Raw genomic sequence first — 26,322 nt, 5'->3', positions numbered from 1 at the left:
TCCCCTTTGTCCATTCTTTGTCACAAACCAATTAATCAGTGTATGGCTTTATTTCTGAGCACTCTATTCTTTGTTTGGTCTGTTGAGTGTTTGTTTCTGCGACAGGGTCTCCCTATGTATACCAGGCCTGACTTAAATTCTAGATTCTCCTGCCCTACTGGATTGCAGATATATGCCAGGATACCCTCTGGACCCTGTATTCCAGAAATATATGTGTGTTTTTTAATCCTAATATTATTCTGGTTTTGTCCGAATAGCTTTGAAGTAGATGTTGCAATCAGATAATGTAATGCCTCTGGCTTTGCTCTTCTTCCTCAAAATTGTTTTAGCTTTTTGGAGTTTCTATGGTTACATATAAATTTTAGCATTGCTTTCTTGACTTCAGTGGAAATGTTATTGGAATTTTCATAAGGATCACATTGAATTTTCAGATTGCTTTAGAGAGTAGGGACATTTTACCAATTTGCATTCTAGTCTATGAATACAGAATATCTTTCTACTTATGGCTTCTGAAGTTCTTTCATAAATGATTCTTGGTGTTTAGCGCTCAGACCTTTCATGTTATTCATTAAAAAAAATTCCCTAGAATTTTTGATGTTGTTGTTTTAATTCTTTAACTTCATGTCCTAATCTAGTAAGAGTCAGCACTCAGGATCCAGTAATGAAGTTTAAAAAACAAACAAACAACAACAACAACAAAAAACATTTAGGGCCCCTGGTACCTGGCAGACGTGACACTAAGTAATGGGTATATCACAGAGATGAAAGAAACGTGATCTCCTTCCTGGCGGAGCTTGCGATTGTGTGTGACGAGCTCGGCCAACCACTGAGCGAGTGGTGGAAAAGCTGCAGTAGTAAGGGGTTTAAGCCAGAACTTTACAGTAGGACTTACTCAAGCTTGCAGATGGAAATATGGAGTTTCAGGACAGCCAGGGCTAACTAGTGAGACCCTGTCTTGATCCCCACCCCCTGAATAAGCAAGCACACATACGCACACAAACACACACACACACACACACACACACACACACACACAAAACAAGTTGAAGGAACCCTAGATAGTGGTTAGAAGCAGGAGAAGAGAGCAAGCATTTTTTGTTTTTTGTTTTTCAAGACAGGGTTTCTCTGTAGCTTTGGTGCCTGTCCTGGAACTAGCTCTTGTAGACCAGGCTGGCCTCGAACTCCCAGAGATCCGCCTGCCTCTGCCTCCTGAGTGCTGGGATTAAAGGCGTGCGCCACCACCGCCCGGCTAGAAAGCAAGCATTTTTTGAGTCAGGTTCTGTGCTGTGTGTCATCTTACTGACAGTAATATTTCAGTTCTGATAGCTCTACAGTATGACATATATATATACATATATATTATAATATGTTATATAATATATAAAATGCTTATATAATATATATGTAATGCCATATATGTGTGCATATATGCCATATATATGCCATTACATATATATGATATATGCTGGAGGCAGCTAGGGCTAGCTTATTCAATAGCTCCGTGATATTAACTTGAAATCACCAAGGATCATTTATACTTTGGAAGTGGGCAAACGCCACAGATCAGAGCTCTCTCCCCCAGCTCCTCGGTCCTACTCCTCAAAAGTCATATTATTGGGACAAAATAGAACTGTCTTTACCACAGAAGGAACACATACTTAAAGAAGTGAACGCTCCGCCTCTCAAGCACTCCTTAACTCCTGTGGCTTTCCAGAGTACTTCCCATGCCTGACAACTTAATTGATGCCCAAATGAATAGAATACAAGTGAATTATAGTGTCTCCCAAATGTTGTATGGGAAAATGGTTCTGAACGAGTTGAGGGAAGGAGCTCAGAGTTCCTGCAAATCCAGCAGTTACTCTCTGGGTTTGTTGGTTAGGAGTTATGAGTGGGTGCGGTCAGCTATCAAGAGCATCATTGAACAAAGGGGAAGTGGAAGACGTGGGAAGGAGGGAAAGAATCACCACTGAATTGTTTCAAAATGTGTAATTCATACACCACACCTCAGTGAGTTGCTAGGAAGTTGAATGAAGCACTCTGTTTCCCTCTGGGGCGTGCCATTTTAAAAGGCCGGAGAAGCAGTCTACGCCAGAGTGCTCTTCAGGCTCTGGGACTGGTCCACCAGCATATAGAACAGAAAAGGTATATAGACTAGAATAGTGTTAGGTAGCATGTGCTTAAACAGTTCTCAGGAACACATGACCGTATTTCACGTCCCTCTGCTAGCTTCACCTCTGTAAGCCACCACTCTCTTCCTTAAAGTCTGTGATGAGGGAGGTCGAGTTAATGAGCTCATTGTAAGATCCCTCCCTCGGTCCCTGGAGAATCTCATCCTCAGGAACTCTCCCTTTCTTTCATGTGGAAACAGTTGCAGTGTGCAGTTACTGTTTTTGCTACGTACTAGGGCGCTGTGCTGTGTATTCACCAGCTTCCTCTTCCTGTCCTAAACACCTTGAGATGTTAAGTAAAGAGAGAAGAGCTTTCTTTGGCTCACGGTTTTGGAGGCTCCAGCAAATGATTGGTTGGTTTGATGAGGCAGTGCCTCGTGTTGGTGTTGTGGCGTACCTGATGAAGTGACAGGCTTACCTCATGGGAAGCAGAGTCAGGGAGAGTGAAGGAATTAAAGTCTCTCACTTTTACAACTGAATTTAGGTTTCAGTTCTCTGTGAGGGAAAAACAGGTGTCTCTCCCAACAAAGTGATCAAGGGGCACAGGGCTCAGAAGCTGTTGGCTTGAAGATTCCCCTTGTGATTCACAGGCAAGCTTAGCATCCAGAAAAATGATAGTTTAATTATCTTAAGAGATTATTCCTAAATTATTTATAACTTCCTTAACATTCTGTTGATTATTTAGTAGCCAGTGCAAGTAATTGTAAAAATGACCTTTTATTTACATTAAATTAGACAGGAAAAGATTTGGTAAGCACTATCTATCTACATATTGTTTTATATATCTTTGTTATGGAGGACTCATATTAATTACCTATTTCCAGTGTTTTATGTGTGTGTGTATGTGTACACCTGTGTGGCCAAGGATTGAACCCAAGGTCTTGAACACTAGGAAATTGCAGTGTGTGTGTGTGTGTGTGTGTGTGTGTGTGTGTGAGAGAGAGAGAGAGAGAGAGAGAGAGAGAGAGAGAGAGAGAGAGAGAGAGAGAGAGAGAGAGAGAAGACATGCATAAGAATGTCAGAGATGTCAGAGGATACTACTTTTAGGAGGCAATTTTCTCTTTTATGTGGGATTCCGGATAGGAACTCAGGCTTGCAAGTACATTGAGTGGTAATGGCTTTACCTGCTGGGGGACCTTGCTGAGCCTGCCAAACCTCTTTAGCTGTGTGCTTTGTTCCAGTGCTCTGGTGACCCAGAGTTGGTGGCTCCCAAGCCTCTCATTCATTGCAGAAAGACAGAATCTTTCCACCCCAGTGTTCTGACTGGATTAACATGGAGTTTAACTAAATGTCTTCCTGCCCCCAAATGCGGTTATTTCCTGTTTCTACTGATGCTCAGAAATGTGACCTCATTTTTGTACGGCACAAACACGTGCTGGTGTTTAGGGCGCCTGCATTTTCCTTTTTCCAGCACCACCCATGTGTTTTCTTAAGCAAGTGGGATCTTTGTAACCAGACGATGATTACTCTCGCTGACCCTGCTTTCTCCATTCCCTGCTACCCACTGAGTCTTCTAGAAACACGTTGGCCTTTGTGCTTAACAGAACAGACAAAAGGTTAAATGAAGGAGACCCACAGGCCATGTTTGTCCCTGCCTGAACCTGTAGAACAGTGATCTACATTCATCTGTCTGCTCAGGTGTCTCTTAGCCACTCTCCCCTTGTATGCCCCATCACCTGCATGCGCAAGGCCCTACTACACTGGGTGTCTTTAAGGTCATTTCTTTTGTTTTTGTTCCACTCCCAGTTATAAGGTTCTTGCTCTTTAAAATAGTATAATTATTATTTCTATTATTATTTATTATTATTATTAGTGTGTGTGTGTGTGTGTGTGTGTGTGTGTGTGTGTGTGTGAGAGAGAGAGAGAGAGAGAGAGAGAGAGAGAGAGACATGCCACTGCACTGTGTAAGGACAACTTGTGTGTCTGTTTTCTCTTCCACCTTTACATGGTTCCAAGGGTTCCAGGCTTCTGGGACTGACCTGAGTCATCTCACCCATGGGCCCCAAGACTCTTGCTTTCAAAACTGGTTGTGATGCCTCCTCCCGATAACTTCATGATTTCAAAACTGGTTGTGATGCCTCCTCCCGATAACTTCATGATTTATATATATATATATATGAATATATATATGAATTTATATACATATATATGTATATATACATATATATGTATATATATATATAAATTTTAAATGTATTTATTTATTTTGAGGCAGGGATTGTCTGTCTTGAGTCATTCTCCTTCTTCAGCTCATCCTTGGGTGCACTGGGATGATAGGTGGATTTTTGAAAAACCAGAGGTTTGGGTTCTAACTTTTCTTCAGAGCACTGGCCTTACCACCTTTAAAAAAGATGTTTGCAAAGTGAACGTTGTAGAATTCTTTCTTTTCCTGTTCTTGAGTTCGGTATTCCTGTGTTCAGTTATTCGTACATCAGCAGGGAGCCCCAAACGAATCGCTTGGGCGCTGCCTTCTTTACAGGGTCAGCCGTGGCTTCCTCATCAGTACGGCCAGAAACCGACTCATCTTGTTTATCCTTTTCTTTGTATTCATTTGTCTGTTTACTTGTTGTGAGCCTGGTTCTCACAGTTGTTGTCCGGGCTGGCTTTGAACTCCTGGGTTCAAGCCGCGGCTCGCTGGGGCTCCATTGGGCACCTGAGTGCCCTGCTCTCTCACACCATTTGAAAAGCACGTTCACTCGTTCTGTGTTCATGCGTTCCGCAAAGATCCTTGTGGACAAAGTGATACATCTGATGAAATGGTGGCTTCCTTCGTGATGCAGAACTTTATCTTTGGGGGTCTGAATCTTGCAGCGATTAGCCACAGAAGACACAAACTTAAGAGGACCCCCGACATTGTTACAAGGATGGCCACTGGGGTCTGTTGAAAACCAGCTGACCCCAAACTGTCCGGCTCAGCAGTTCTATTCTTGATTTGTTCTGGAGTTTTATCCCTCACCAGTTTCACTCTTAAGCCCAGGTCTGTTTCTGAAGAGTCAGCCTGAGTCTGACACCAGCCCGGCTCGGCATGCCCTCCTCCTCTTTCCTTGGTCACTATATGGATGACTAAAAGATATTAAACTGCTCTTTTAATATAAATTAAGTTGTAATTTATTTTTCTCACTAGGAATTGAAATTAAACTTTCTAAGTCAATTTTAGGTACTGTATCTGTTTCCACCCATTGGTATTCAGCATCTTTATTTCTTTTGAAATAAAAAGGGGTAACCATTAATATACTGATGGGACACTTATTTCCGTCCCTCCTTCTCATTTGTCCTTGCAACCAAAGAGTCTAGTGGCCAAGTTGGGCAGGTTTGACCTTAAACCCAGGGCTGTGGAGATTAAGGCCAGGAACAAACTCAAGGCCAGTCAGAAAAAGAAACAGACAAAATTCAAGTAGGGTGAGGTATCAGGAATGTACACAGCCCTGAAGTTGAAGTCGAGTCTTAGGGAAGAATGCGGAAGTGGGCCCAGCATGTGAGACCACACTGCTCACTCAGGACGTCTGTGACTTCAGTGTGGCTGATGACGTGCTCAGAACATGAAATGTCCAGGCATCCCCTGAGGGCTACCGAGTAGGAGAGTGAGATTCTGCCAGAACTCTAAAATGCACCCCGACTCTGGCTAAAGCTCCCTGGTTAGAATATTTTTATTATTTCTTTGTGAAAGCTGAATATATTTTAATTAATATGACATTAATGTTATGTTAATTAATTATATCACTTTAATACTCAGCTACAAATTGATTAGAGAAAATTAGAATTTGATTGAAAGTGATTTTGCAAAGACTTTATTGCTCTGGAGAGAGAGGGTGAGTAGTCCATGGATTCAGTCATAGGGGACGTCCTCCTCCCACCCCTCTCTGTATGTATCAAGGGCAGCGCAGAGTCTGTGGCCACGGGTGTCATCCCTACCGCAAGAAAGAAAAAGGGCAATGCATTCTCAGGCTACTTATGGAAGCTGAGACTATTCTTTTCCTAGTCTATTTCTCTGTAACTTAATTTCTGTGCTTTTCTCATTTATCCTTAGGTACCAAAGGAAGAAATAAAGGAGAATTCACAAACCTTCAGGGTGTAGCTGCATCCACAAGTGGAAAGATATTAATTGCAGATAGTAATAACCAGTGCGTGCAGGTATAGCCCTACGTGTGTTCCTCTGACTGCTCGTGTTGGCTAGAGATGGGTGTGTGCTTCTCTGTGTTAGAGTCAAGATAAATGGTATGGGGAAGAAACAAAAGGAATATGTAGACTTTTGTTTTTGTTTGTTTTAGTTTTGTTTTCTTGTGTGCACGTGTGTGTGTGTGTGTGTGTGTGTGTGTGTGTGTGTGAGTGTGTGTGTGTGCATGGGACTTTCTTAAACAGCACTGACATGTTCTGATGTACAGTGTATATGACAAATGCCTTTTCTTGCTCCACGGATTTTTGTGCTAGTTCAGATTCTAATGAATCTAAATTCATTGCATAGATATTTTCCAATGATGGACAATTCAAAAGCCGCTTTGGCATCCGAGGACGATCACCTGGACAGCTACAGCGGCCCACGGGGGTTGCAGTGCACCCCAGTGGGGACATCATCATCGCAGATTATGATAATAAGTGGGTTAGCATTTTCTCCAATGATGGAAAGTTTAAGGTAAGAGTGACCACCATTTGGCCCTTAATAGTAGAAAGAACAAAAAAAAAGTGGCATTAAATTATGTTTTTCTTTGTTTAAATCCAATCCAATATTCCATAATTATTCATATGGAGTCATCAATCTCAGTTTTATAAAATGAGAGTAGCTGTGATAATTTTATAAACTTGCTTTCTCTCACACACATGCATTTGCACACATTCATATGAATACACACATACATGTGCACACACATACATATATATGTATATGCATATAGATACATATACATGCACACACACCTATATAGTCTACATGTGATTTATTTTATAAAGCAATAGTTTGCTTGCTTACTTTAAAAATGTCATGCTTACTGGAAAACTATATTGGTTACTTCAATTTGATTTCAGAAGAAACAAAGTCTCCTGCAAAGGGTTATAAAGTAGCAGTTTGTGATTCTCAATTTTCAAACTGTCACAAAGTACATTTTACTTTCTCAGGTCTGTGGTGGAAGACACAGGAGAAACAACATGATAATGTACATTTCTCACCTTTAAAACAAACACATTGAATGTCAGTTGTACATTGTTTGTTATAACCTGAAAACACAAGATTAAAGAATGTCACATAGAACTAGGAAGGAAAGGAAAATGGAGGCTGTGCAGCGATGGCGCCAGTTCCCCTACATCCTGGGATCCTGTCATGGGATATATGCTATCGCCTAGTGATGGTGCCAGTTCCCCTACACCCTGGGATCCTCTCATGTGTTATGTACGATACCCTTCTAGCCCCTTTTGGCAAAATGTAAACACGGTGTCTCTGTTAGTCAGCTCTTTATTGCTGAGACAAATTGTCTAAGAAAATCGACTTAGGAAATATTTAGTTTGGTCCACAATTTTGCAGGCCTTCAGTCCACTGTCACTTAGCTCATGTGCCTTGGCCCTGTGGCAAAGTGAAACACATGAGGGAGGGAGGAAAGCAGAGGAAGGAGGAAGCGATCAGGCTTCATGGCCTCCTTCAGGGATATGCCCCAGTGACCTCCCTTCCTTCCCATTCTGGAATCTTGAAAGCAGATCTCACTCGGTCTCTGATTGAAAACATTTGAAGTCTTTGGGTTGTCCTGGTCATCTCATGATATTTACAAGATAATATTTATGAGATGAGTTACATGCGTTTTACTCTTAGATTAGAGGCCTTGTGTTATGTGGGGCAGTACCTTTTCAACCCACAGAAATAAAAGAAACATTGCATTATTGCACATGGGTATTCAGTAGACCCTGAACTTTTTGTGCTGCTAGAAACCACTCCATATAATGGTCCTGTGTCCAGAAAGTTCTCTTGTCTTCCTGTATCTTCCAACACCCAAATCTGATGGCTCTGCTAGGAACATGAGGAAAAACAGTAGCTTTCCTCTCAAAGGTCCTCATTTGGAGAAACCTACTTATATCTTTTCTCATACTCCAGCAAAAATGGTTATTGATCTGTACATGGGGAGCCCATGCTGCAGCCGCTTCTGAAAACTGAGTTTTGCTAGCAAAGAGAGAGGGACTCCCTGATGGAGATGTTTCACGCTCATGACTTGATATTTCAATACTTGTAATAAATACTTGGAAGAATAGGTCTTAAAATTGGGTGCTGCTGGCAGTCAGTGCAGTCAACACTGTAAAGCACTTGTGCCCCCTAGAGGACAGGGGGAGGGATGGTCCCTACTGCATTAAGAACCTCTTTAAGACAGATGTTGATGAGAACCCATTAAGGTAAAGGAGTAGCACAATGAAAGAATCTGAGTACTGTAAAAAAAAAAAAAAAAAAAAAAAAAAGTTCACCCAGAAAACGTGGCATGCACAAGGCAACATAAGAAGGCAATTCTATTATCTGTGACAGCACAAGTGGAACTAGAAGGAATTATGTGTGGTGTTTTTTTTTTTTTAATGAGAATAGCCCAAATAGTCTAATATATTTCCATGTCTGGCTCCCGGTTGGTAGAACTGGCTGGGAAGGATTAGGAGGTACAGCCTTGTCGAGGAAGGTATTTCACAGAGGTGTGCTTCAAGATTTCAAAAGCCCACATCATTCCAGTTAGCACTTGCTCTCCCTTGTGGCTGTTGCTTCAACATGTGAGCTCTCAGTTGATGCTCCAGAATCATGCTTGCCTTCTGCCATGCTTGCCACCATGATAGTCATGGACTCACCCTCTGAAACTCTAAGCTGATGTGGGATGCTCTTCTGTATATGTGTTGCTTTTATTGGTTGATTAATAAATTTTTGGCCAATGCGGGGAGGGAGGGGTGGCAGGAGGAATTCACCAAGATGTGCAGGCTACAATGTAGCATCCAGACCCAGACATGCAGGTTACAATGTAGCATCCGGACCCAGCCGTGAAGGCTACATTGTAGCATCTGGACCCAGCCATGAAGGCTACAAAGTAGCATCCGGACCCAGCCGTGAAGGCTACAGTGTAGCATCCAGACCCAGCCGTGCAGGCTACAATGTAGCATCTGGATCCAGACATTCAGGCTACAATGTATTATCTGGACCCAGACGTGCAGGCTACAATGTAGCATCTAGAGATGATTGATTTTGCTTCTTTAATGGGACTTGGTGAAATCAACAGAGTAACTGACTTGCCTTCTACCACAGCACACTCTTTGTATTTATTCCTAATTACCTCAGATGTGTAGCATCTTACTACTGTTTTTACAGACAGTCTTATAGTGTAATGTTTATCACTCTCTGCCCCCTTTACTGTTTTCTCTTTCATCTTCCCTCATGTCTTATACCTTCTAACCCATTTGGGAGTCTTTGGTAATCAGAAATGAGCACAAATCTGGTGACCTTTATGGCCACTATATTCTAAAATGTCTTAGCTTTTCCCTCTTGAATTTGCAAGCCATTTATTAGGTGTTCTCATTTGACTGTCTAATGACAAACTCTGAACTATGTTTCTTACTGTTCTAAGATGGCAAGGAAACACAGCGAGGCGAAACACATGGCTTCTTATTCAGCTTTGCAGAATTTAGTGCAGCTGAACTGGAAACAAAAGGAGGAGGAGTGGGACATTTGGATTCAGCCTTGAGCTGTGCTTGTCGCTCTGCCCAGTCGGCATCCTGTGGTGGAACTAAGATAATCCTTTGGCTTCTGTTTTCATTCTAGATAATTATCCACTTGCTATTATATGGTTGAGTCACTCCGAGTAACTACTGTTGTCTGTAATGTTAAGTAGTAGTCGTATTAGGCAGTAACGAACAGGGTGCCAGCTCTCCTTTTGATCTGGCATGACACCTTCCTTTCAGACTTGAAAGCACGTGAGCGATTGCCGTCCGTGCCATTATGTTAGCGCCTCTTTGATCCTCGGGCTCCATTGCAGCGTCAGAATCAAACTTACACAAGCGATTCCCTGGCCTAAGACGAAATGCTTCTTTTCAACGTCCTTGTGTCTCTCTGCTCTAACGAGGTCACATCTGAATTTCTGTCATTTGTAAACTTGGAAGAACAAAGCCTCCCATGAGAAGTCTTGCTTGGAGAGAAAGCTCCATTGCTGTATCAGGAAATTAAGAAAATATACATGGAGGCTGGAGAGACCATGATGAAGAGGCGGTGGATGAAGCATTTGTTGTTCTTCTAGAGAACCCGGCACCCACATGTGCTATCACTGCGGTTCTGGGGCTTTGATGCCTTCTTCTGACCTCTTAAGTCATTAACCACACACATCGTGCACAGACACACATGTCAGGAAGACACTCATACACATAAAGTAAAACAAATAGATAAACTAAAGCATTCACTGGTGCTCACAGATTTTCATCAGGTAGTGCTAAAATAGAGACAGAAAGGACTCTGGAGCAGAACATAGAAAATGTAATTGGTGGGGATTGATTTTTAATTTAAAAGACACTGCAAATAGGCTTTAAAAATGTGTTATAAATTTAATGCCGGGCGGTGGTGGCGCACGCCTTTAATCCCAGCACTTGGGAGGCAGAGGCAGGCGGATCTCTGTGAGTTCGAGACCAGCCTGGTCTACAAGAGCTAGTTCCAGGACAGGCTCCAAAACCACAGAGAAACCCTGTCTCAAAAAAAAAAACAAAAAAAAATGTGTACAAAAAAGTCTAAAATAAAAAATAAGAGTGTAGTAAGGAGGCCACTTGTTGGTTCCTGGCTGCTCATAACCAAAATAATCACCCAGAAACTATATTGACTAATAAACCACTACTTGGCCCATTAACTCTAACTTCTTATTGGCTAACTCTTACATCTTAATTTAGTCCATCTCCATTAATCTGTGCATCACCACGAGGTCGTGGCACCAACAAAGTTTTAGCGCATCTGTCTCCTGCAAAAGGTCCATGGCTTCTCACTAACTCCTTTCTCCCAGTATGCAGTTTAATTTTCCCTGCCTACCTCTATTCCCTGCACAGGCCCAAGACAGTTTATTACCCAATGGTATTCACAGCATACAGAGGGGAATTCCACACCATAAGAATTCCTCTTGCTGACCCCACTTTTTAGGCTGAAGCCTCTGGTGTCTGACTTTTTTTCCCCAGAAGTGCAGTCTCCATGTGGGGTTGGTTCCAGGATCTCCCATGAATTCCAAGACCCAAGATTGCTCAAAGTTTCTCTTACAAAATGATACAGTTTGCCATTCACACCTATATACTTAATCATCTCTAGATTACTTACACCTGATACAATGTAAGTGCCTTGTAGATATTTATTATGCTGTATTATCTAGGGAACTGTAACAAGAAAAAAGTCTACATACATTCAGAAGAGATACAAGCGGGGTGTGTCCCCCCCAAATATCTTTGATATGAGGTTGGTTGAAAGTCAACTTTCATTGACCTGTGGAGATCTTATCTGCTGGACCTGGGATCTAAGGACCTGAAAGAATGGGGCAGACTACAGTCTAATACTTAGACCACCTTGCTTTGGTTTCAGTATATTTTTATACATGAATAGAACAAAGCAAGCAATGTTCCAAAGAAGGTTGCTTGAGTTCTCAGAAGCATGATCAGAAAAATAGCTAGGTGATGGTGGTGCACCTTTGATCCCAGCACTCAGGAAGGCAAAGATAGGCAGATCTCTGTAGGTTCAAGGCCAACCTGGTCTATAAGGTGAGTTCCAGAACCACCCAGAGATACACAGAGAAACTCTGTCTTGAAAAACCAAAAGAAAAAAAAAAGGAAAGGAAGAAAGGCATTTAAATAAACACTATTAAGCCCATACTAAATATTAACAGAGAAGCTCTTTCCTAGAACTTTCTTAGGACAGAACAATTTAAACACTATTGCCTGGCATGTTCTATACATTATATCTGGGACCAAAGCCAGGCAGAAGGCCATATCTAGATTCAGGGTCCACTGACCAGGTCGGGTTCTATAACTGTGTTCTGATATCCAACAAGAATCAACATGTCTTATAAATTGATGTAAATGTTTGTCACAGAAGGTGCATAAACCTGTCCAAGAGCAATCCAGGGCACGAAATGCACCTGAGAGCAAAGGCCCTGTGTCTTTTTCTCTGAAGCCTCTCTCACGGTTCCCTAAGACATCGTTCACCATGGGTCATTCTTTTGACTGTGTACCCACAGTTGAATCTATAAACGCAGAACTAAAGTATATGGAAGCATATGGTTGAGAAGAACTCTAATGCTCTACTCCCCCTTATTAAATAAAAGCAACACACAGACAGAAGGCCCTCCTACACCAACTGTAAAAATTAGAGGATTTAGTCATGATTGGGCAGCTGAAGGGATGCCTCAGTCTGTAAAGTACTGGCTGTGTAAGCATGGGAACCTGAGTTTTATCCCCAAAACACATGCTAAAAAAAAACGCCAGGTGATAATGCGTGCTGGTGAGGCTAAGAAGGGAAGACCCCAGGGATCCCTGGCCTACCTCCTGCCTCTACTTCCCTGGTTTGCAAGCTGGAAGCCAATGAGAGACTCTGCCTCAAAACACGAGGTATGTGTCTCCTGGTGAACAACACCTAAAGTTGACCTCTGGCTTCCACACACACGTACCACACACATACATTTACCTTCCCACATAATACATACACACACGTGCAAATAGTACGTTAGCTTATAAGTAATTCTAGACTTTTGTTTTTTTAACGTGGTAAACAAATATGTGTCAGGTACTACTTATATGTCAGTAAGTGTGGGCGGCTTTGAGCACACAGTGCTAGTCGGGACAGATGTGACTTCCAACCACGTAGAGCTCAAGTCTAGTAAGGTTTAATGCACATGCCTGAGATTTTAGTGCTGAGTGTAATATATAGCAGCAGTAGTGATGGTCTCCATTTGGTGACTGCTTGCTTTGCTTACACTGAATCTTTGACACTATTTTACTTACCATTTGCTCCTAAAGTAACATAGGATGTTATTAAAGTTGCTTCTTAAAATATCCTAGAAAAAATATAAGGAATCCTAAGGTTAAAGAGAATGAGTGAATCTGTCAGTGCGACTTCAGATGTGCTGACAGCAAGCGGCAGGGGGAAGGTGTCTTTCTCTAGACCCTGCAGTCTCTCATCAATTGTCCATTCAGAAGGGCACTGTGGCCCAATTTTGGTGGCAAATACTTCTTAAGAATAAGGTTTTATATAAATGCCAGTAGCAGATGCTGAATATGGCAGGGCCAGTCTTCTGGGACAGAGATACCATTGTTCCATGTGGTACCCAGAACATTCCAGCAAATGGCTTTCTAAGACAACTACTTGGCTTCAGGTTGGTTCTGTAACACTTTGAACATCGATGTCTATACTCAGTTCCTGGACTTGTTTCCAATAGACAAAAATCGGATCGGGAAAACTGATGGGACCTAAAGGAGTTTCTGTGGACCGCAACGGACACATTATTGTGGTGGACAACAAGGCTTGCTGCGTGTTCATCTTCCAGCCGAACGGGAAGATAGTCACCAGGTTTGGTAGCCGAGGCAATGGCGACAGGCAGTTTGCAGGTACACTCGACGGTAATATGTAAACCCTCTCTTTTCTGCCTCTTCCGCTCATGTTTGCATGTCTGAGCATGTTGAGGGCGCCCCATCCCCAGTGTGCGTGCTAGCTTTGGGGGACAGTGTTGGGGATGGGAGCAAAGCGGAAGCCGTCCTGAGAAGGCTCAGTTGAAAGGGCAACCTTTGTATGGTTTTTACGGATGGCTCACACAGCAGACATCAGATTTTCAAATATGCATATTAAGTAAAACAGTACCTTTTAAAGTAAAAGTTTTTTTTTTAAACCCCACAAGTGTGAAGAGCAATGACTGACTGTTTCCCGTGGACGCAGTTTCACTAAGGAGCCTGGGGATGGCGTTGGTCTCACCTTTGTAGGTTACCATACACAAACAGGGGTGTAGGGCATTTGCGTAGAGCAGCGAATGCAATCTGTTTTACTTTGCTCTGGGCAACTTTGCCATCACAAGCTTGTTGGGATGCGCATATCCGCAGGTTGAGCACAGCCCATTGGTTTCCTTTAAAAGGTTGCCTGGGGGGATTTAGCGTTAGCTGGCATCTTCTCTCTTTGTGGTTATCTCTCATTCTTTGTCTGGCCCAGATTCTCAACAGTCACTCGGGGCTATAAAACGCAGGACTTCTGCTCAGTCTTTTCAGTAGAAAAATTACTTTGGAGCCTCTTTCCCAGAGCTGAGGATGACAATGCTCTCTTTGTAGGACTCCATCCCCTCCACTTAGAAAAAAAGGAAGAGGTAGTGGGTGTGGCTTACAGAGGGTGGTACAGAGAAAGGCCAGGACTCCACTCTTCTGTGTGCGCTGGGGGAGAGGCCAGATCACACAGCCCCAAGTTTAGAAAGTGCAGAATCCAGCTTGTCTGGAGCTAGATGTCTGGCGGAGTGATTGTCTGTGGGCCTCTGGTTCTTTGTCCGTTCTTCATTAATTGAGTCAACGTGTTGCCCGTGTGCAGTGTAATTGTGTGTGCTGTGTGGTGGTGCCTGCTGTGTTACCCGTGTGCTGTGTTACCTGTGTGCTGTGTTACCTGTGTGCTGTGTTGCCCGTGTGCTGTGCGGTGGTGTGTGCTGTATTGCCCGTGTACTGTGTGGTGGCGCATGCTGTGTTACCCGTGTGCTGTGTGGTGGTGTGGCGGTGTGTGCTGTGTTACCTGTGTGCTGTGTTACCCATGTGCTGTGTTACTTGTGTGCTGTGTTACCCATGTGCTGTGTGGTGGTGTGTGCTGTGTTACCCATGTGCTGTGTGGTGATGTGTGCTGTGTTGCCCGTGTGCTATGTGGTGGTATGGCGGTGTGTGCTGTGTTACCTGTGTGCTGTGTTGCCCATGTGCGTGATGTGTTACCCGTGTGCTATGCGGCGGTGCCTGCTGTGTTACCCATGTGCTGTGTGGCAGTGTGTGCTGTGTTACCCATGTGCTGTGTGGTGGTGTGTGCTGTGTTGCCCATGTGCTGTGTGGTGGTGTGTGCTGTGTTACCCGTGTACTGTGTGGTGGCGCATGCTGTGTTACCCGTGTGCTGTGTTATCTACCCCGTGTGCTGTGCCCCATGCATCGTCACCGCTGGGACCCTCATGTGTTCTCCCCCTCATTCTGTTGCAGGTCCCCATTTCGCAGCTGTGAATAGCAATAACGAGATCATCGTTACAGATTTCCATAATCATTCCGTCAAGGTACGATCAGCATGCCCGTTGTTAGCTCTGAACTGCTTTTGCAGAGAAAGTGGTCTGGCTGGAAATGCTTATCGTGTTCCAGGTGCCGGGTTCAGGCCCCTGTACCAAGGTGGAGGAACCACAATTATGACAGTTAGGGGAAACTTTGAAGTGGGGGTGATAGCCAGCATTCACAGGATTGCGAGATCAGGAAAGAATTAATGCCAATATTACTAAACGGCAACTCCATCCACGTACAAAACGTGAAGCTATAAAATTATTTCAGCTCTTAGACTGTGTTCTTCTGAGAAATGAGTGAGTAACTAGGTGCCATTAGGGGGGAGCAGGAAAGATAGGAGGTTTGCAACCATTAAAGTTCCAGAAGGGACGGTCTCAGGGTGTAGAGATGCTCTTTCAACTATTCGGGCTCACTTTTCATCGTAAGAACATCATAGCAATTTATTTTATTTTTTTCTCTCCGATAGCTGTTGCAGGGAACACATGGGTTTTGTTTCCCATGTTACAGCTGTTAGTAGTATCAGGTGATTCTTGCTTAGTAAACATAAAAACCATAAGTCAGAGTTAATGAGTACTCTACTATACTTGGGTTTTCTTCCTTCCTTCCTTCCTTCCTTCCTTCCTTCCTTCCTTCCTTCCTCCCTCCCTTCCTCCTTCCTTTCTTCCTTCCTTTCTTTCTTTCAAAGCTACCAGTGTTATTCAGGGATACCAAGTTACAAATAGCCACAAATAGTCTAGATTCTATAGATGCTATGTTTTCTTCTGTATACATACTTAACGATAAAGTTTAATTCCTAGAAACGACACTAAAAGCAGTCATATCAGCTTTCTGTCGCTGTGTTAAAATGCTGGAGAATAACAAATCCAAGCAAAGCTTTCTTTTTGTTTGCAGTCTCAGGGTTTCAGTCATAATTACTTGCAGAAACAAAGAGAGAGGCTGAGACAGAGCCTGGGGATGAGTTATTCCTCCAAGAACATGCCTTGGTGATGGTGACCTACTTCATCCAGACAGGTTACGCTGCCTTCAGTCTCGGCCACTCACTACTAGTCCGTTCAGTCACGAGCCCGTCAGTAAACCAATCCATTGATGAGGTCAGAGCCTTAGATCTCACTCACGTCCTAGAAAGTCCACCTCTGAGCATCCCTGTCTTTGGGGCCCAGACCTTCAACACATGTAGCCATGGAGACACATTTCAGATACAAAGGCAACAATTAACCATGATAACTAATTATAAAATGGATCAATTGTAACGGCATCCTGCTGCAGGCGTTAACTTGAAACTGCCTTTTTTCTGGAATTTCCTACTTACTTTCCTGCCGTGGTTACAGGCAGCTAGGACCGAGGAAAGTAAAATGCAGAGGAACAGAGAGCCTGCAAAGGTTTTGTTTTAATCATGAGACAACTAAGCCAGGTAGGCACAGTAACTGACTGATCAATCACAGCAGGCATCAGAGATATTTCCTTAATAGTTCTTCATTCTGCACTTAGAATAACCTCTGTTGCTTCTTTGGTTCTTTTTTTTTTTTTATGTATGAGTGATCTGTCTGCAGGCCAGAAGAGGACACAGGTGGTCGTGAGCCACTATGTGGGTGCTGGGAATTGAACTCAGATCTTCTGGAAGTGCTGTCAGTGCTCTTAACCTCTGAGCCATCTCTCCAGCCCTGCCTCTGTGGTTCTAATCATTGTGGCCTTGGAATTTATAACTAAAATTTAAATTTCTCTGTTTTAACTAAAGTACCTTCTGAAGCAAATAAAACAGTCCTTGTCTGTCCTTCGCCCATGGCCACTGTATATTTCTGCACACATTGGCACACATAATGCATTCTAAGTACGGCACTCAGCCCTACTGTTCTTATTGTGTTGATACAGTAAAATGATAATAAATCGTGAATATTTGGCTAAACAAAATCCTGAACCAAACTGAATGACAATCCACCCTATAGAGATGTAGTCTCAATTCCTGAATTTTTCTTTATTCAGTAAATAAAGCTACTTATTTGAAGATAGAATAACATTTAGTATTAGTATTTTTTTTTAAAAAAATTCAGCTCTATTTATAACATCTTATATTCTTTTTTTTGTTTGTTTGTTTGTTTTCGAGACAGGGTTTCTCTGTGGTTTTGGAGCCTGTCCTGGAATTAGGTCTTGTAGACCAGGCTGGTCTCGAACTCACAGAGATCCGCCTGCCTCTGCCTCCCAAGTGCTGGGATTAAAGGCGTGCGCCACCACCACCTGGCTAACATCTTGTATTCTTATAATGTTTTGTAATTTATAAAAAAATTAATACAAGTATTTCATTTCATAATCGGCTGTAAATGGCAGAAAAAAAGAATTTGGCAATCACAGTGACGGGAGTCTAGTCTATAGACCACTTTTCTAGGCTTCTCAAGTCACAGGACTTGTTATAAATAACTTGCTCAGACAGCCATCTCTTAAACACTGTGGTTGGGTCAGCTATTTGCAATAAAAGAGTCTTTCAATATTTCACACAGGTATTTAACCAGGAAGGAGAATTCATGCTGAAGTTTGGCTCGAACGGAGAAGGCAATGGGCAGTTTAACGCGCCAACAGGTGTAGCCGTGGATTCGAATGGAAACATCATTGTGGCGGACTGGGGCAACAGCAGGATCCAGGTACAGCTGACAGTGGAAAGCTGTCTGTCCTCCTCGGTTACGTCATGACACCGTAGCTAATCTCCTGTGAGTCCAGGACACTCTAAGTGGAAAGCTAGACAGAAGGTGACATCGTTAGCATAGAGTTCTCTAATGCAAAAGTTACTGATTTATTTAATTTTTCGGTTTGAATATTGTTTTCCTTGGACCCCTAAAGGGCTCACAGGTAGGATTCAAGAGAGTTATTGAAGAAAAGAGTATTACATGGGTGATTTACTAATCTGAACGTGAAGACTCATTTTCCTTCATTGTGAACACAGGCAGCAAGCAGTAATTTTAGTAAAACCTCTGACTGCCACTAAGAAAAACCACACACCCACACACCACACACACACACACCACACACTACACACACACGCACAAACACAAACCACACATATACTACACACACACAAACACACTACACACACACTCACACACACAAACAGCATACACTATACACATACACTACATACCACACACACTACACACACACGCACACAAAAACAGCATACACTATACACCACACACATACTACACACACACACACTCTCACACACTACACACACACACTCACACATACCACACACACCACACACACATACTCACACCCTCACACATCACACACACACACACCACACACTACACACACACGCACAAACACAAACCACACATATACTACACACACACAAACACACTACACACACACTCACACACACAAACACCATACACTATACACCACACACATACTACACACCACACACACTCTCACACACTACACACACTCACTTACACATACCACACACACACCACACACACATACTCACACCCTCACACATCACACACACTACACACACCACACACATACTACACACCACACACACTACACACACCACACACACTACACACACCACACACATACTACACACCACACACACACCACACACACACACACTCTCACACACTACACACACACACTCACACATACCACACACACCACACACACATACTCACACCCTCACACATCACACACACTACACACACCACACACACAATACACATACTACACACACACCACACATACACACACATACACATTCACACACTATACTCACACACACCACACACTACACTCATACAGTCACACACACCACACACACACACACTACACTTACAACCTCCCATGTTGAGGAAGAATTACACTGCTTTCCCCCCAACTAATCTTGTCAGGAAATATACTCATGGATGTTCCCACAAGCCATTTCTTAGCTGTTTCCAGATCCTGCCAAATCAACAAGCAAGGTTAACTATCGAATATCATGTGTATGAGGCAGCCCGGACAAACCCAGAAGGCTCTTTACATGCTTTCTAAATACATGTTCTGCATCATATGTAACTTTCATGACGCTCCGATTTTATGTATGTACAGGTTTTTGATGGGAGTGGATCATTTTTGTCCTACATCAACACGTCGGCTGACCCCCTCTACGGCCCCCAAGGCCTGGCCCTAACTTCAGACGGCCACGTTGTGGTTGCAGACTCTGGGAACCACTGTTTCAAGGTCTATCGGTACTTACAGTGACAGCGGACAACCCTGCACTGAGGTCTTGCACTAGAAACTGGAACGGAGTTTTCCATGTGGGACCAGATTACCATGGGACTTTTCACACTAGGAGGAACCTTTGGTAAACTTTCCAAGGTTATTTCTGAATGTAACAATTTCCTTAAGAACTGCTTATCCAATTTCCGTAATTCACTTTTAGCATTTAAAAAAAGAATCTCTTCTATTGAATCTACACAAACTGCGAAGTTTTACACCTGGGAACTATGGCTCATAGGACAGGGATTTATGTAGTTAAACTAATTTTGCAAATCAGACATTAAAAAGAATTAGCATATCTTTTGCCCGGTGAATGAATGGTAGCCTTTGCATCGAGCTTCCAAGAACAAAACTTGTAGTTATCTATTTTATTTAAATTCGGTCATGAGACCAAGGGACCTTCTAACCTCACTTTTACAGTAGATGTTATTACTCTGGTGACATTTTTGTTCTTTTTCAATTGTCAACAACCACATATAATTACTTTAGAAAAATCTAAGGCTATCTTGCAAGATCTTCCCAGCTCTGACTCAGGGTCCTCTTGAGTTGAGCCCATCAGAATCAATGCAAATTTCCCAACCTTTCGGGGTTCGATCAAAGATCTTTTCCGTGCATTCTCCTCACCTTCTCTTTCTACTCACCTTGCATCAGAAAATGAAATGCATTTTCAGGAAAACCTGGAATTCCCGATGCTTTGGAAGGCATAGGGGGACCCTTTGGTGGTTAGCTTCAGATCAACACACTTGGAAAGCAATCAGGAGAACTCACGTTCATGTGTGCACGTCTTTCCTCTTCCACATCATGGAAGCGAAAGCTTTACCTCCTGCAGAATGTCAGCACGTGTAGTCGGACACCGGTGTCCTAGGACAGAGAGGACGGATGGTGTCAACCAAAGGCGTGTGGTTGATTCACAGTCTCCCCTTAGAGAGCGAGTGTTACCAAAGTTGTGTTGAGCATTACAGGTATGGGCATGTCATGGTTGTTTATCATTGTCTAATGAACAGTAGAGGCGTTAAGGGACAAGTATACATGGTTAGGGTAAGATAGAATGTATTATAAATATTATATATATAAATACATACGTATAGCCGAATCCTTGCTGTGTGGAAATAGGCAGCACTTGGAAAGACAGAAGCACCGCCCAGCCAGCCTTCAGCTCATTCCCCGGCTGCTGCAGTTGAAGACATCGTCCTGGAGGGGGCGCTCCAGAAGGCTCGCCTGTTGCCGTTTTCCAGCATGATGCGGACGCCTGACTTCCAGGCAGTGAACGGCTTTCTGTTTTCAAGACAAAGAGGAAGAAAGAAAAAAGAAAAAAGGCGTCTTTAAACGTTGGGTTTGAATTACCTTTCACCTAAGTACAAATGCATTTTGAGGAACATTACCTGTCACGGATACTGTGAAATGAGACGAGGTGTGTTTCCACTGTTGTTTGATTTTCTACTCAGTTCTGCCAAATAGGAAAACCGTGTTTGACGCGTTTGGTGATGACTTTGGGATTTCTCTCGTTGAAAGCACCTTAGATCCACACTTTGAGGAAACACTTCCCTTACAAGTATATGCTGGTGTTTATGGCTTATTATCTTAACGTCCTAATGGTCTCCATACAGGAGCGTTCAAAAATGTGGAAGGGAAATCTGGCTACGTCCAATGGTTTATTTAATTTATTATGCCCAAATCAACATCTGGGGGAAAACACTTCAGTTTTGGGAGATTTACATTATGATTATTATTTCAGTTCTGTGGGGTTTTAAAATAGCCAAGCCTGTCTGTGATAGACATAAGATTAAATATGCTTCAGAGTGATAAACTAAGACGGCTTCTGAATACCATGATATATGCCTTTGACTTTATGTTTTGATTTTTTTCTTTTTCTTTTTCTTTTTTTTTTTTTTTTGGTGCTAGGCATAGACCCCATGGCCTCAGACATGCTAAGCAAGAGCCCCCTATACTGGGCTGTTCCTGCAGCCCATTCATTATGAATGTCAATATTTGTGTCTACAGACTTTCTACTGGGGCCAGGGCATCTGGGCACTGGGATCTGAGGGACGCTTGGAAGAGACAGGCATCTCTGCCCTCCTACAGCTTATCTTCTGTAAGGGGATTTCTGCTGTGCTGTTTATTAATAGTCAGCCTGCAGGATTATTTCTGGGCTGTTTAAAAGAAACTTTTTAAAAATGAGTGAATTAATTTTAGTTAATTTTCACAAGAAGAAAACTTTTTTTTTAAAAAAAGAATTTGCCACAGGCCATTTGTTGTTGTTGTTGTTTTGTTTCTTAGAATGGAATCCAGGCCCCAGACATGCTAGGCACACGCTCTACAACTGATGGGTGCCTTCAGATTGCAACTATTAATTTGAAAATGAATTTAATGAATGAGTTCTTTCAGTACAACACTGAGATATTTGTGAACTGATAAATTAACTCATAAACCAATCAGTCTCATATATAAAATATCTTATCAGGCTCGGTATCTTAATATGGAAATAATACAAATTAAGGGTTTTTTTAATTAATTTATTTTTTGTTGTTGGTTTTTTTTTTTTTTTTGAGACAGGGTTTCTCTGTGCAATAGTCCTGGCTGTCCTGGAACTTGTCTTGTAGACCAAATTGGCCTCGAACTCACTGAGATCCTCTGTTCTGCCTCCCAAGTGCTGGGATCAAAAGCATGGGATCAACCACTGTTACCCTGCTGAGGATTTTTGTTTGCTTTGCTGTTTTCTTAACACATGAATAATGGTACAAACTGGAATGAAAAACTCATTTAATTTATATCTTGCCTGCCATCAGCTACTAAAACCCCTGCTATGGGCACTGCAGGAAACACTACGTTCTACACTTGGGTATGTGTGCGCAGTTACTGTATTTCTTCGTGGTAAGCAGACTTTGGGCCGGGGGGGAAGTGCTGCTGCTAAGATACACATAGACAAAAACTAAATGAAATCTTGTCTCATTTGATGGGAATGGTTCCTGGTAAACTTAAGAAGGATTTTTTTATAAGTAAGTGGCTCTTTTGGTTCTAGGCTTTGTTTATCTTTGTCCACTGTATAGAACGAGTCACTCATGACTCGTAGCAATGAGAAAGTCAGCATTCGAATTTCCCTTGGGCACTAAGGGCAAAATACCTTCAGTTAGGTTTTATAAGTTAATGACAGTGTGTCTTCTCTCGTAAACCTCCCCTGCTGGACACGGGGCGGTAGGAAGTCACCTGACCAACCAGAAACACACTTACTAGGAAGCCTTTCTGACTGTTGGCCATTTTCTTAATGATGTGTAAGGTTTTGATGACACTTTAGTCTCCATGACTAAACAAGCCCCTGAGTTTCCTGCACTTGACAAAACTGGAGGCAATAAGTATGCCTGGTCCATGCCGCTGCTGGACCCTGCTCCTACTCATGTACAGGGTATGTATGTCCTCACAGGGAATGAACTGGACGAGAGTACGCCACCAGGGTTAGCAGAATTGCTTTGGTAATACCTACAGAGGAAACGAGAGAGCAGATCAGCCCCGGGCTATCTGTAGATCACGTCAAACGGGAAAAGTCTCTGTGTGCGTTTGGACTCCACAGCGTTCTCTCTGCTCACCAGCTTCTGACGAGGGAAGAGGGACTCTCCAAGTAGGATAAAATTGAAGCTTTCTGATGCAAACCTTAGCTAATCTCCCTTACAATCGAAAATTCCTAATACTGTTACTTTCTGTAAGCGTTGCAGGGTCTTAAAATTTACAGTTATTTTAATATTTTTGATAACTAGGAATCTAGCATTGCCATAAAGGAAACTAAGTGCCCATTAAAAATTTGTCTGGTATAAACAGATGCTCTTTTGGTTTTGCTTTAAATGACAGTGAGCGACACATCGCGGCACTAGTCTTCAAAACGCTTTCCAGTGTTGAACTGTGTGGTCGCTGATCGCGTGGTCTGTCTGTGGAGAGTGTTTGGCCGCTACTCATCGGTACCCTAGAAGAGATTAACAATCAGCTATGTCGTTCCAATGAATGTACAGCACTTCTATTAACGTTTGAAAGCAACACGGCCTTAACCTCGACGCTTTTGCTTTACGACCTGGGGTATTGTGTCAGCGACCAAGTGTGCCCTCCCAACATTATCATTCCCAACTGCGCAGCCTTCCCATGAGCCCACCCACGGGTATGGAGGTTGTTTGTTTCCTTTTCGTTCCTATGAAGGTTTTGTACATTCCGCCTTTACAGATCTGTCTCATACATTCTGTGTATAGAACACTGGTCTTTGTCATCAATTATTGCTATAACCTCCTCATATGTTCTTTTCATGGATCGAAATGCTGACTGCCTATTTACACGGAAGAATGGACGCTGTGCATCAGTGTGTTTGGATGTTTGTAGCTACATACGTACCACAGTATTTTGGATGCTTTAGTCTAATAAAACTTTAAATTAATTCTGTCTTGAAACATAGGAGAAACAAGGTTTCGTGTGTATATTGTTACCATGCACAGAAATCTCAAATCATTATAATAAAGCTTGTTTTCTCCATTTTCAGACTGAATATTCATTTAACAGATTGCTCCCTGTGTGAAGGGGAATGGGGGCTGTTCTGTACCGTGTAGGAGACTGCAACACCTTGACTAAACTGTTGGGCTAGGGATAAAGGAAAAAAGCTGTCTGCTGTTTTTGTTTGTTGTGTTGCTGACTACTTGGTAGTATCTGGGATGTGGGTATGAAATTGGAGCTGGGGAAATCCTGACCCAGTGGACAGTGTGTTTACTTAAATGTCTGTCTTTATAATCTTCAAAGGGTTTTAAGATGAGATGGCCTTTTCCTGGTCACGGCAGACACTACTATGGGCCACTGAATCAAGAAGGACCTCACTACAAGTATTATTTCTTGGAACCAAGAATTTATTTACACAGAGTTCATCATAGTAAACGTCTCTGTATTCTATCAAACTCCTGGATATATACTTCTAACCACAGAAACATCTAGAATACATAGAGCAGTCCTTGCGTCTCTATATTCTATCAAGCTCCTGGATATATACTTCTAATCACAGAACCATCTAGAATACACAGAGCAGTCCTCGCGGAGGCCAGTGTCCAGGAGCTTGATAATGTGCGCACGCCTAATCTTCTCAAAGAAGCTGTTTACCACAGTCCTTGAATTCAAGAAAACACTTCTCAAACAATGCCTCTGTGTGCAACATCCAAGTTGTCATATTCAATGTTTTCTATTTCAGCAGATTGGAACTCAGAAAGAGGTGGCCAAAGTTAGCCTTAAAAGGAGAGAGAAAGCAGCAGAAATTAGAATAAGGGCCTAAATTGACATCCCTGGCTGCTGATTACATAATAATATTATTTTATTAATCTCCACCTCTGTTCTTCACTTTTTTATTATTGTTCTTTTGGTTATTTTGAAGCAAGGTCTTTTGATATTGCTCTGGCTAGTCTGGAATTCATGTAGATCAGGCTGGCTTCGAGCTTGCACCGGGGTTCCTGCATCCCAGCTGTGACTTTTCCTCTCCTCCAAGCAGGTACCATGGCCATCAAGGGCTCAGACTTAGAGAGAAGCACCTCCCATCATCCGGTACCTCGGTCTGTTCACTTGGACCACATCTCACACTTTCCAGGGCAGCGGGATCCAGTTAAAGCTGTGGTTTCTCCTGGCAGAAGTGAGACGGCGGGACAGGTAGACAGGCGTTCAGTCTTTGACCACCGTACCGTCCTTATGCCTCTCTGTAGGGCATGCATATGCACTACATATGCATAGCATGCACAGCACGCTAGAGTTCCCACAGTGGAAGGGCTACAAAGATGAGCAACGGAACCTGTGCCACTCAGGAGCTCACAGTTGATGAAACAGACCTAGACTTAGTAGTATCACACATATACACTTGTAAGTGCTGTTCCACTTACACTCTAGCAAGTATGCTGTGACCAACAGAATACCCAGGTTCTAGTTGCTAGGGGATAGCAAAAGCCTGGGATATGGCAAGTAGGTTTTGATGATACATACTTACTCTATGCCAGTTCTCCTTTGTAGGGGCTTTGGACGTTTTTGCTACTCACCTTTACCCCGTCATGTGAAACTACTATTTTAATGAAACCCAGAGAGACAGATTCACCAGTAGTTACTACGAATAATTTAGAAAGCTTACATTTACTCTCTGCTAAAGTTCTTACAACCAGTAATACTTACTAGTTAGAACCAGAATACTTAGGATTCACTAACAGTACAGAACACCTGAACCACTTCGTATAAGATTTCCTTCTAAGGCTAGGAGGGGTAGCACACGCCTTTCATTCGAAGTCAGTTTGGTCTACAAAGTAAGTTCCAGGGCAGCCAGGATTACACAGAGAAACCCTGTCTCGAAAAGTAATAAAAATAAAAACAGAATTTCTTTTATAAACGTACTCATTTCCTGCAGACAAATCCCCATTTTTTAGCCCCCCAAACACACTTAAAAGCGAAGACTCAAAGTTGCCTTTCACACAGAAAAACAAAAGCCACATTGAACACTTACGTAGCAAACAACTCTGCAACCCCTGAGGCAGGGGAAGAGCACCCCAGCCCCGGACTTTTCTATTCCACGTTCACGCTCCCCAACCCTGCAGGTCCTTTTGGTCTCAGCGCTCCAGCCCATCCCAGGCCCCGCCCCCCACCGCCCTGCGCGTCATCCCAGGCCCCGCCCCGGCCCGGTTCCTCC

The 26,322-nt window shown here is 42.8% G+C and overlaps 1 protein-coding gene across 8 annotated transcripts in view; it reads left to right on the top strand.

Annotated features, from left to right (window-relative positions):
* Trim2 (tripartite motif containing 2) overlaps positions 1-24,155 on the top strand; it is a 265,724-nt gene extending 241,569 nt beyond the window's left edge. For all 8 annotated transcript variants that reach the window (XM_075950768.1, XM_075950766.1, XM_075950765.1 and 5 more), the window contains exons 7-12: positions 6,196-6,299; positions 6,631-6,798; positions 13,562-13,730; positions 15,330-15,400; positions 17,891-18,031; positions 19,479-24,155. In XM_075950768.1, the coding sequence (XP_075806883.1) occupies positions 6,196-6,299; positions 6,631-6,798; positions 13,562-13,730; positions 15,330-15,400; positions 17,891-18,031; positions 19,479-19,631 (806 nt within the window). In that variant the 3' untranslated portion in view covers positions 19,632-24,155. The remainder of the gene's footprint in view (positions 1-6,195; positions 6,300-6,630; positions 6,799-13,561; positions 13,731-15,329; positions 15,401-17,890; positions 18,032-19,478) is intronic.
* The last annotated feature ends 2,167 nt before the right edge of the window (positions 24,156-26,322 follow it).

This window comes from Microtus pennsylvanicus, chromosome 16 (assembly GCF_037038515.1).
Source record: "Microtus pennsylvanicus isolate mMicPen1 chromosome 16, mMicPen1.hap1, whole genome shotgun sequence".
Lineage (NCBI taxonomy): Eukaryota > Metazoa > Chordata > Mammalia > Rodentia > Cricetidae > Microtus > Microtus pennsylvanicus.
The sequence above is the reverse complement of the archived record's forward strand: the minus strand, read 5'-3'. Positions and strand labels throughout refer to the sequence as shown.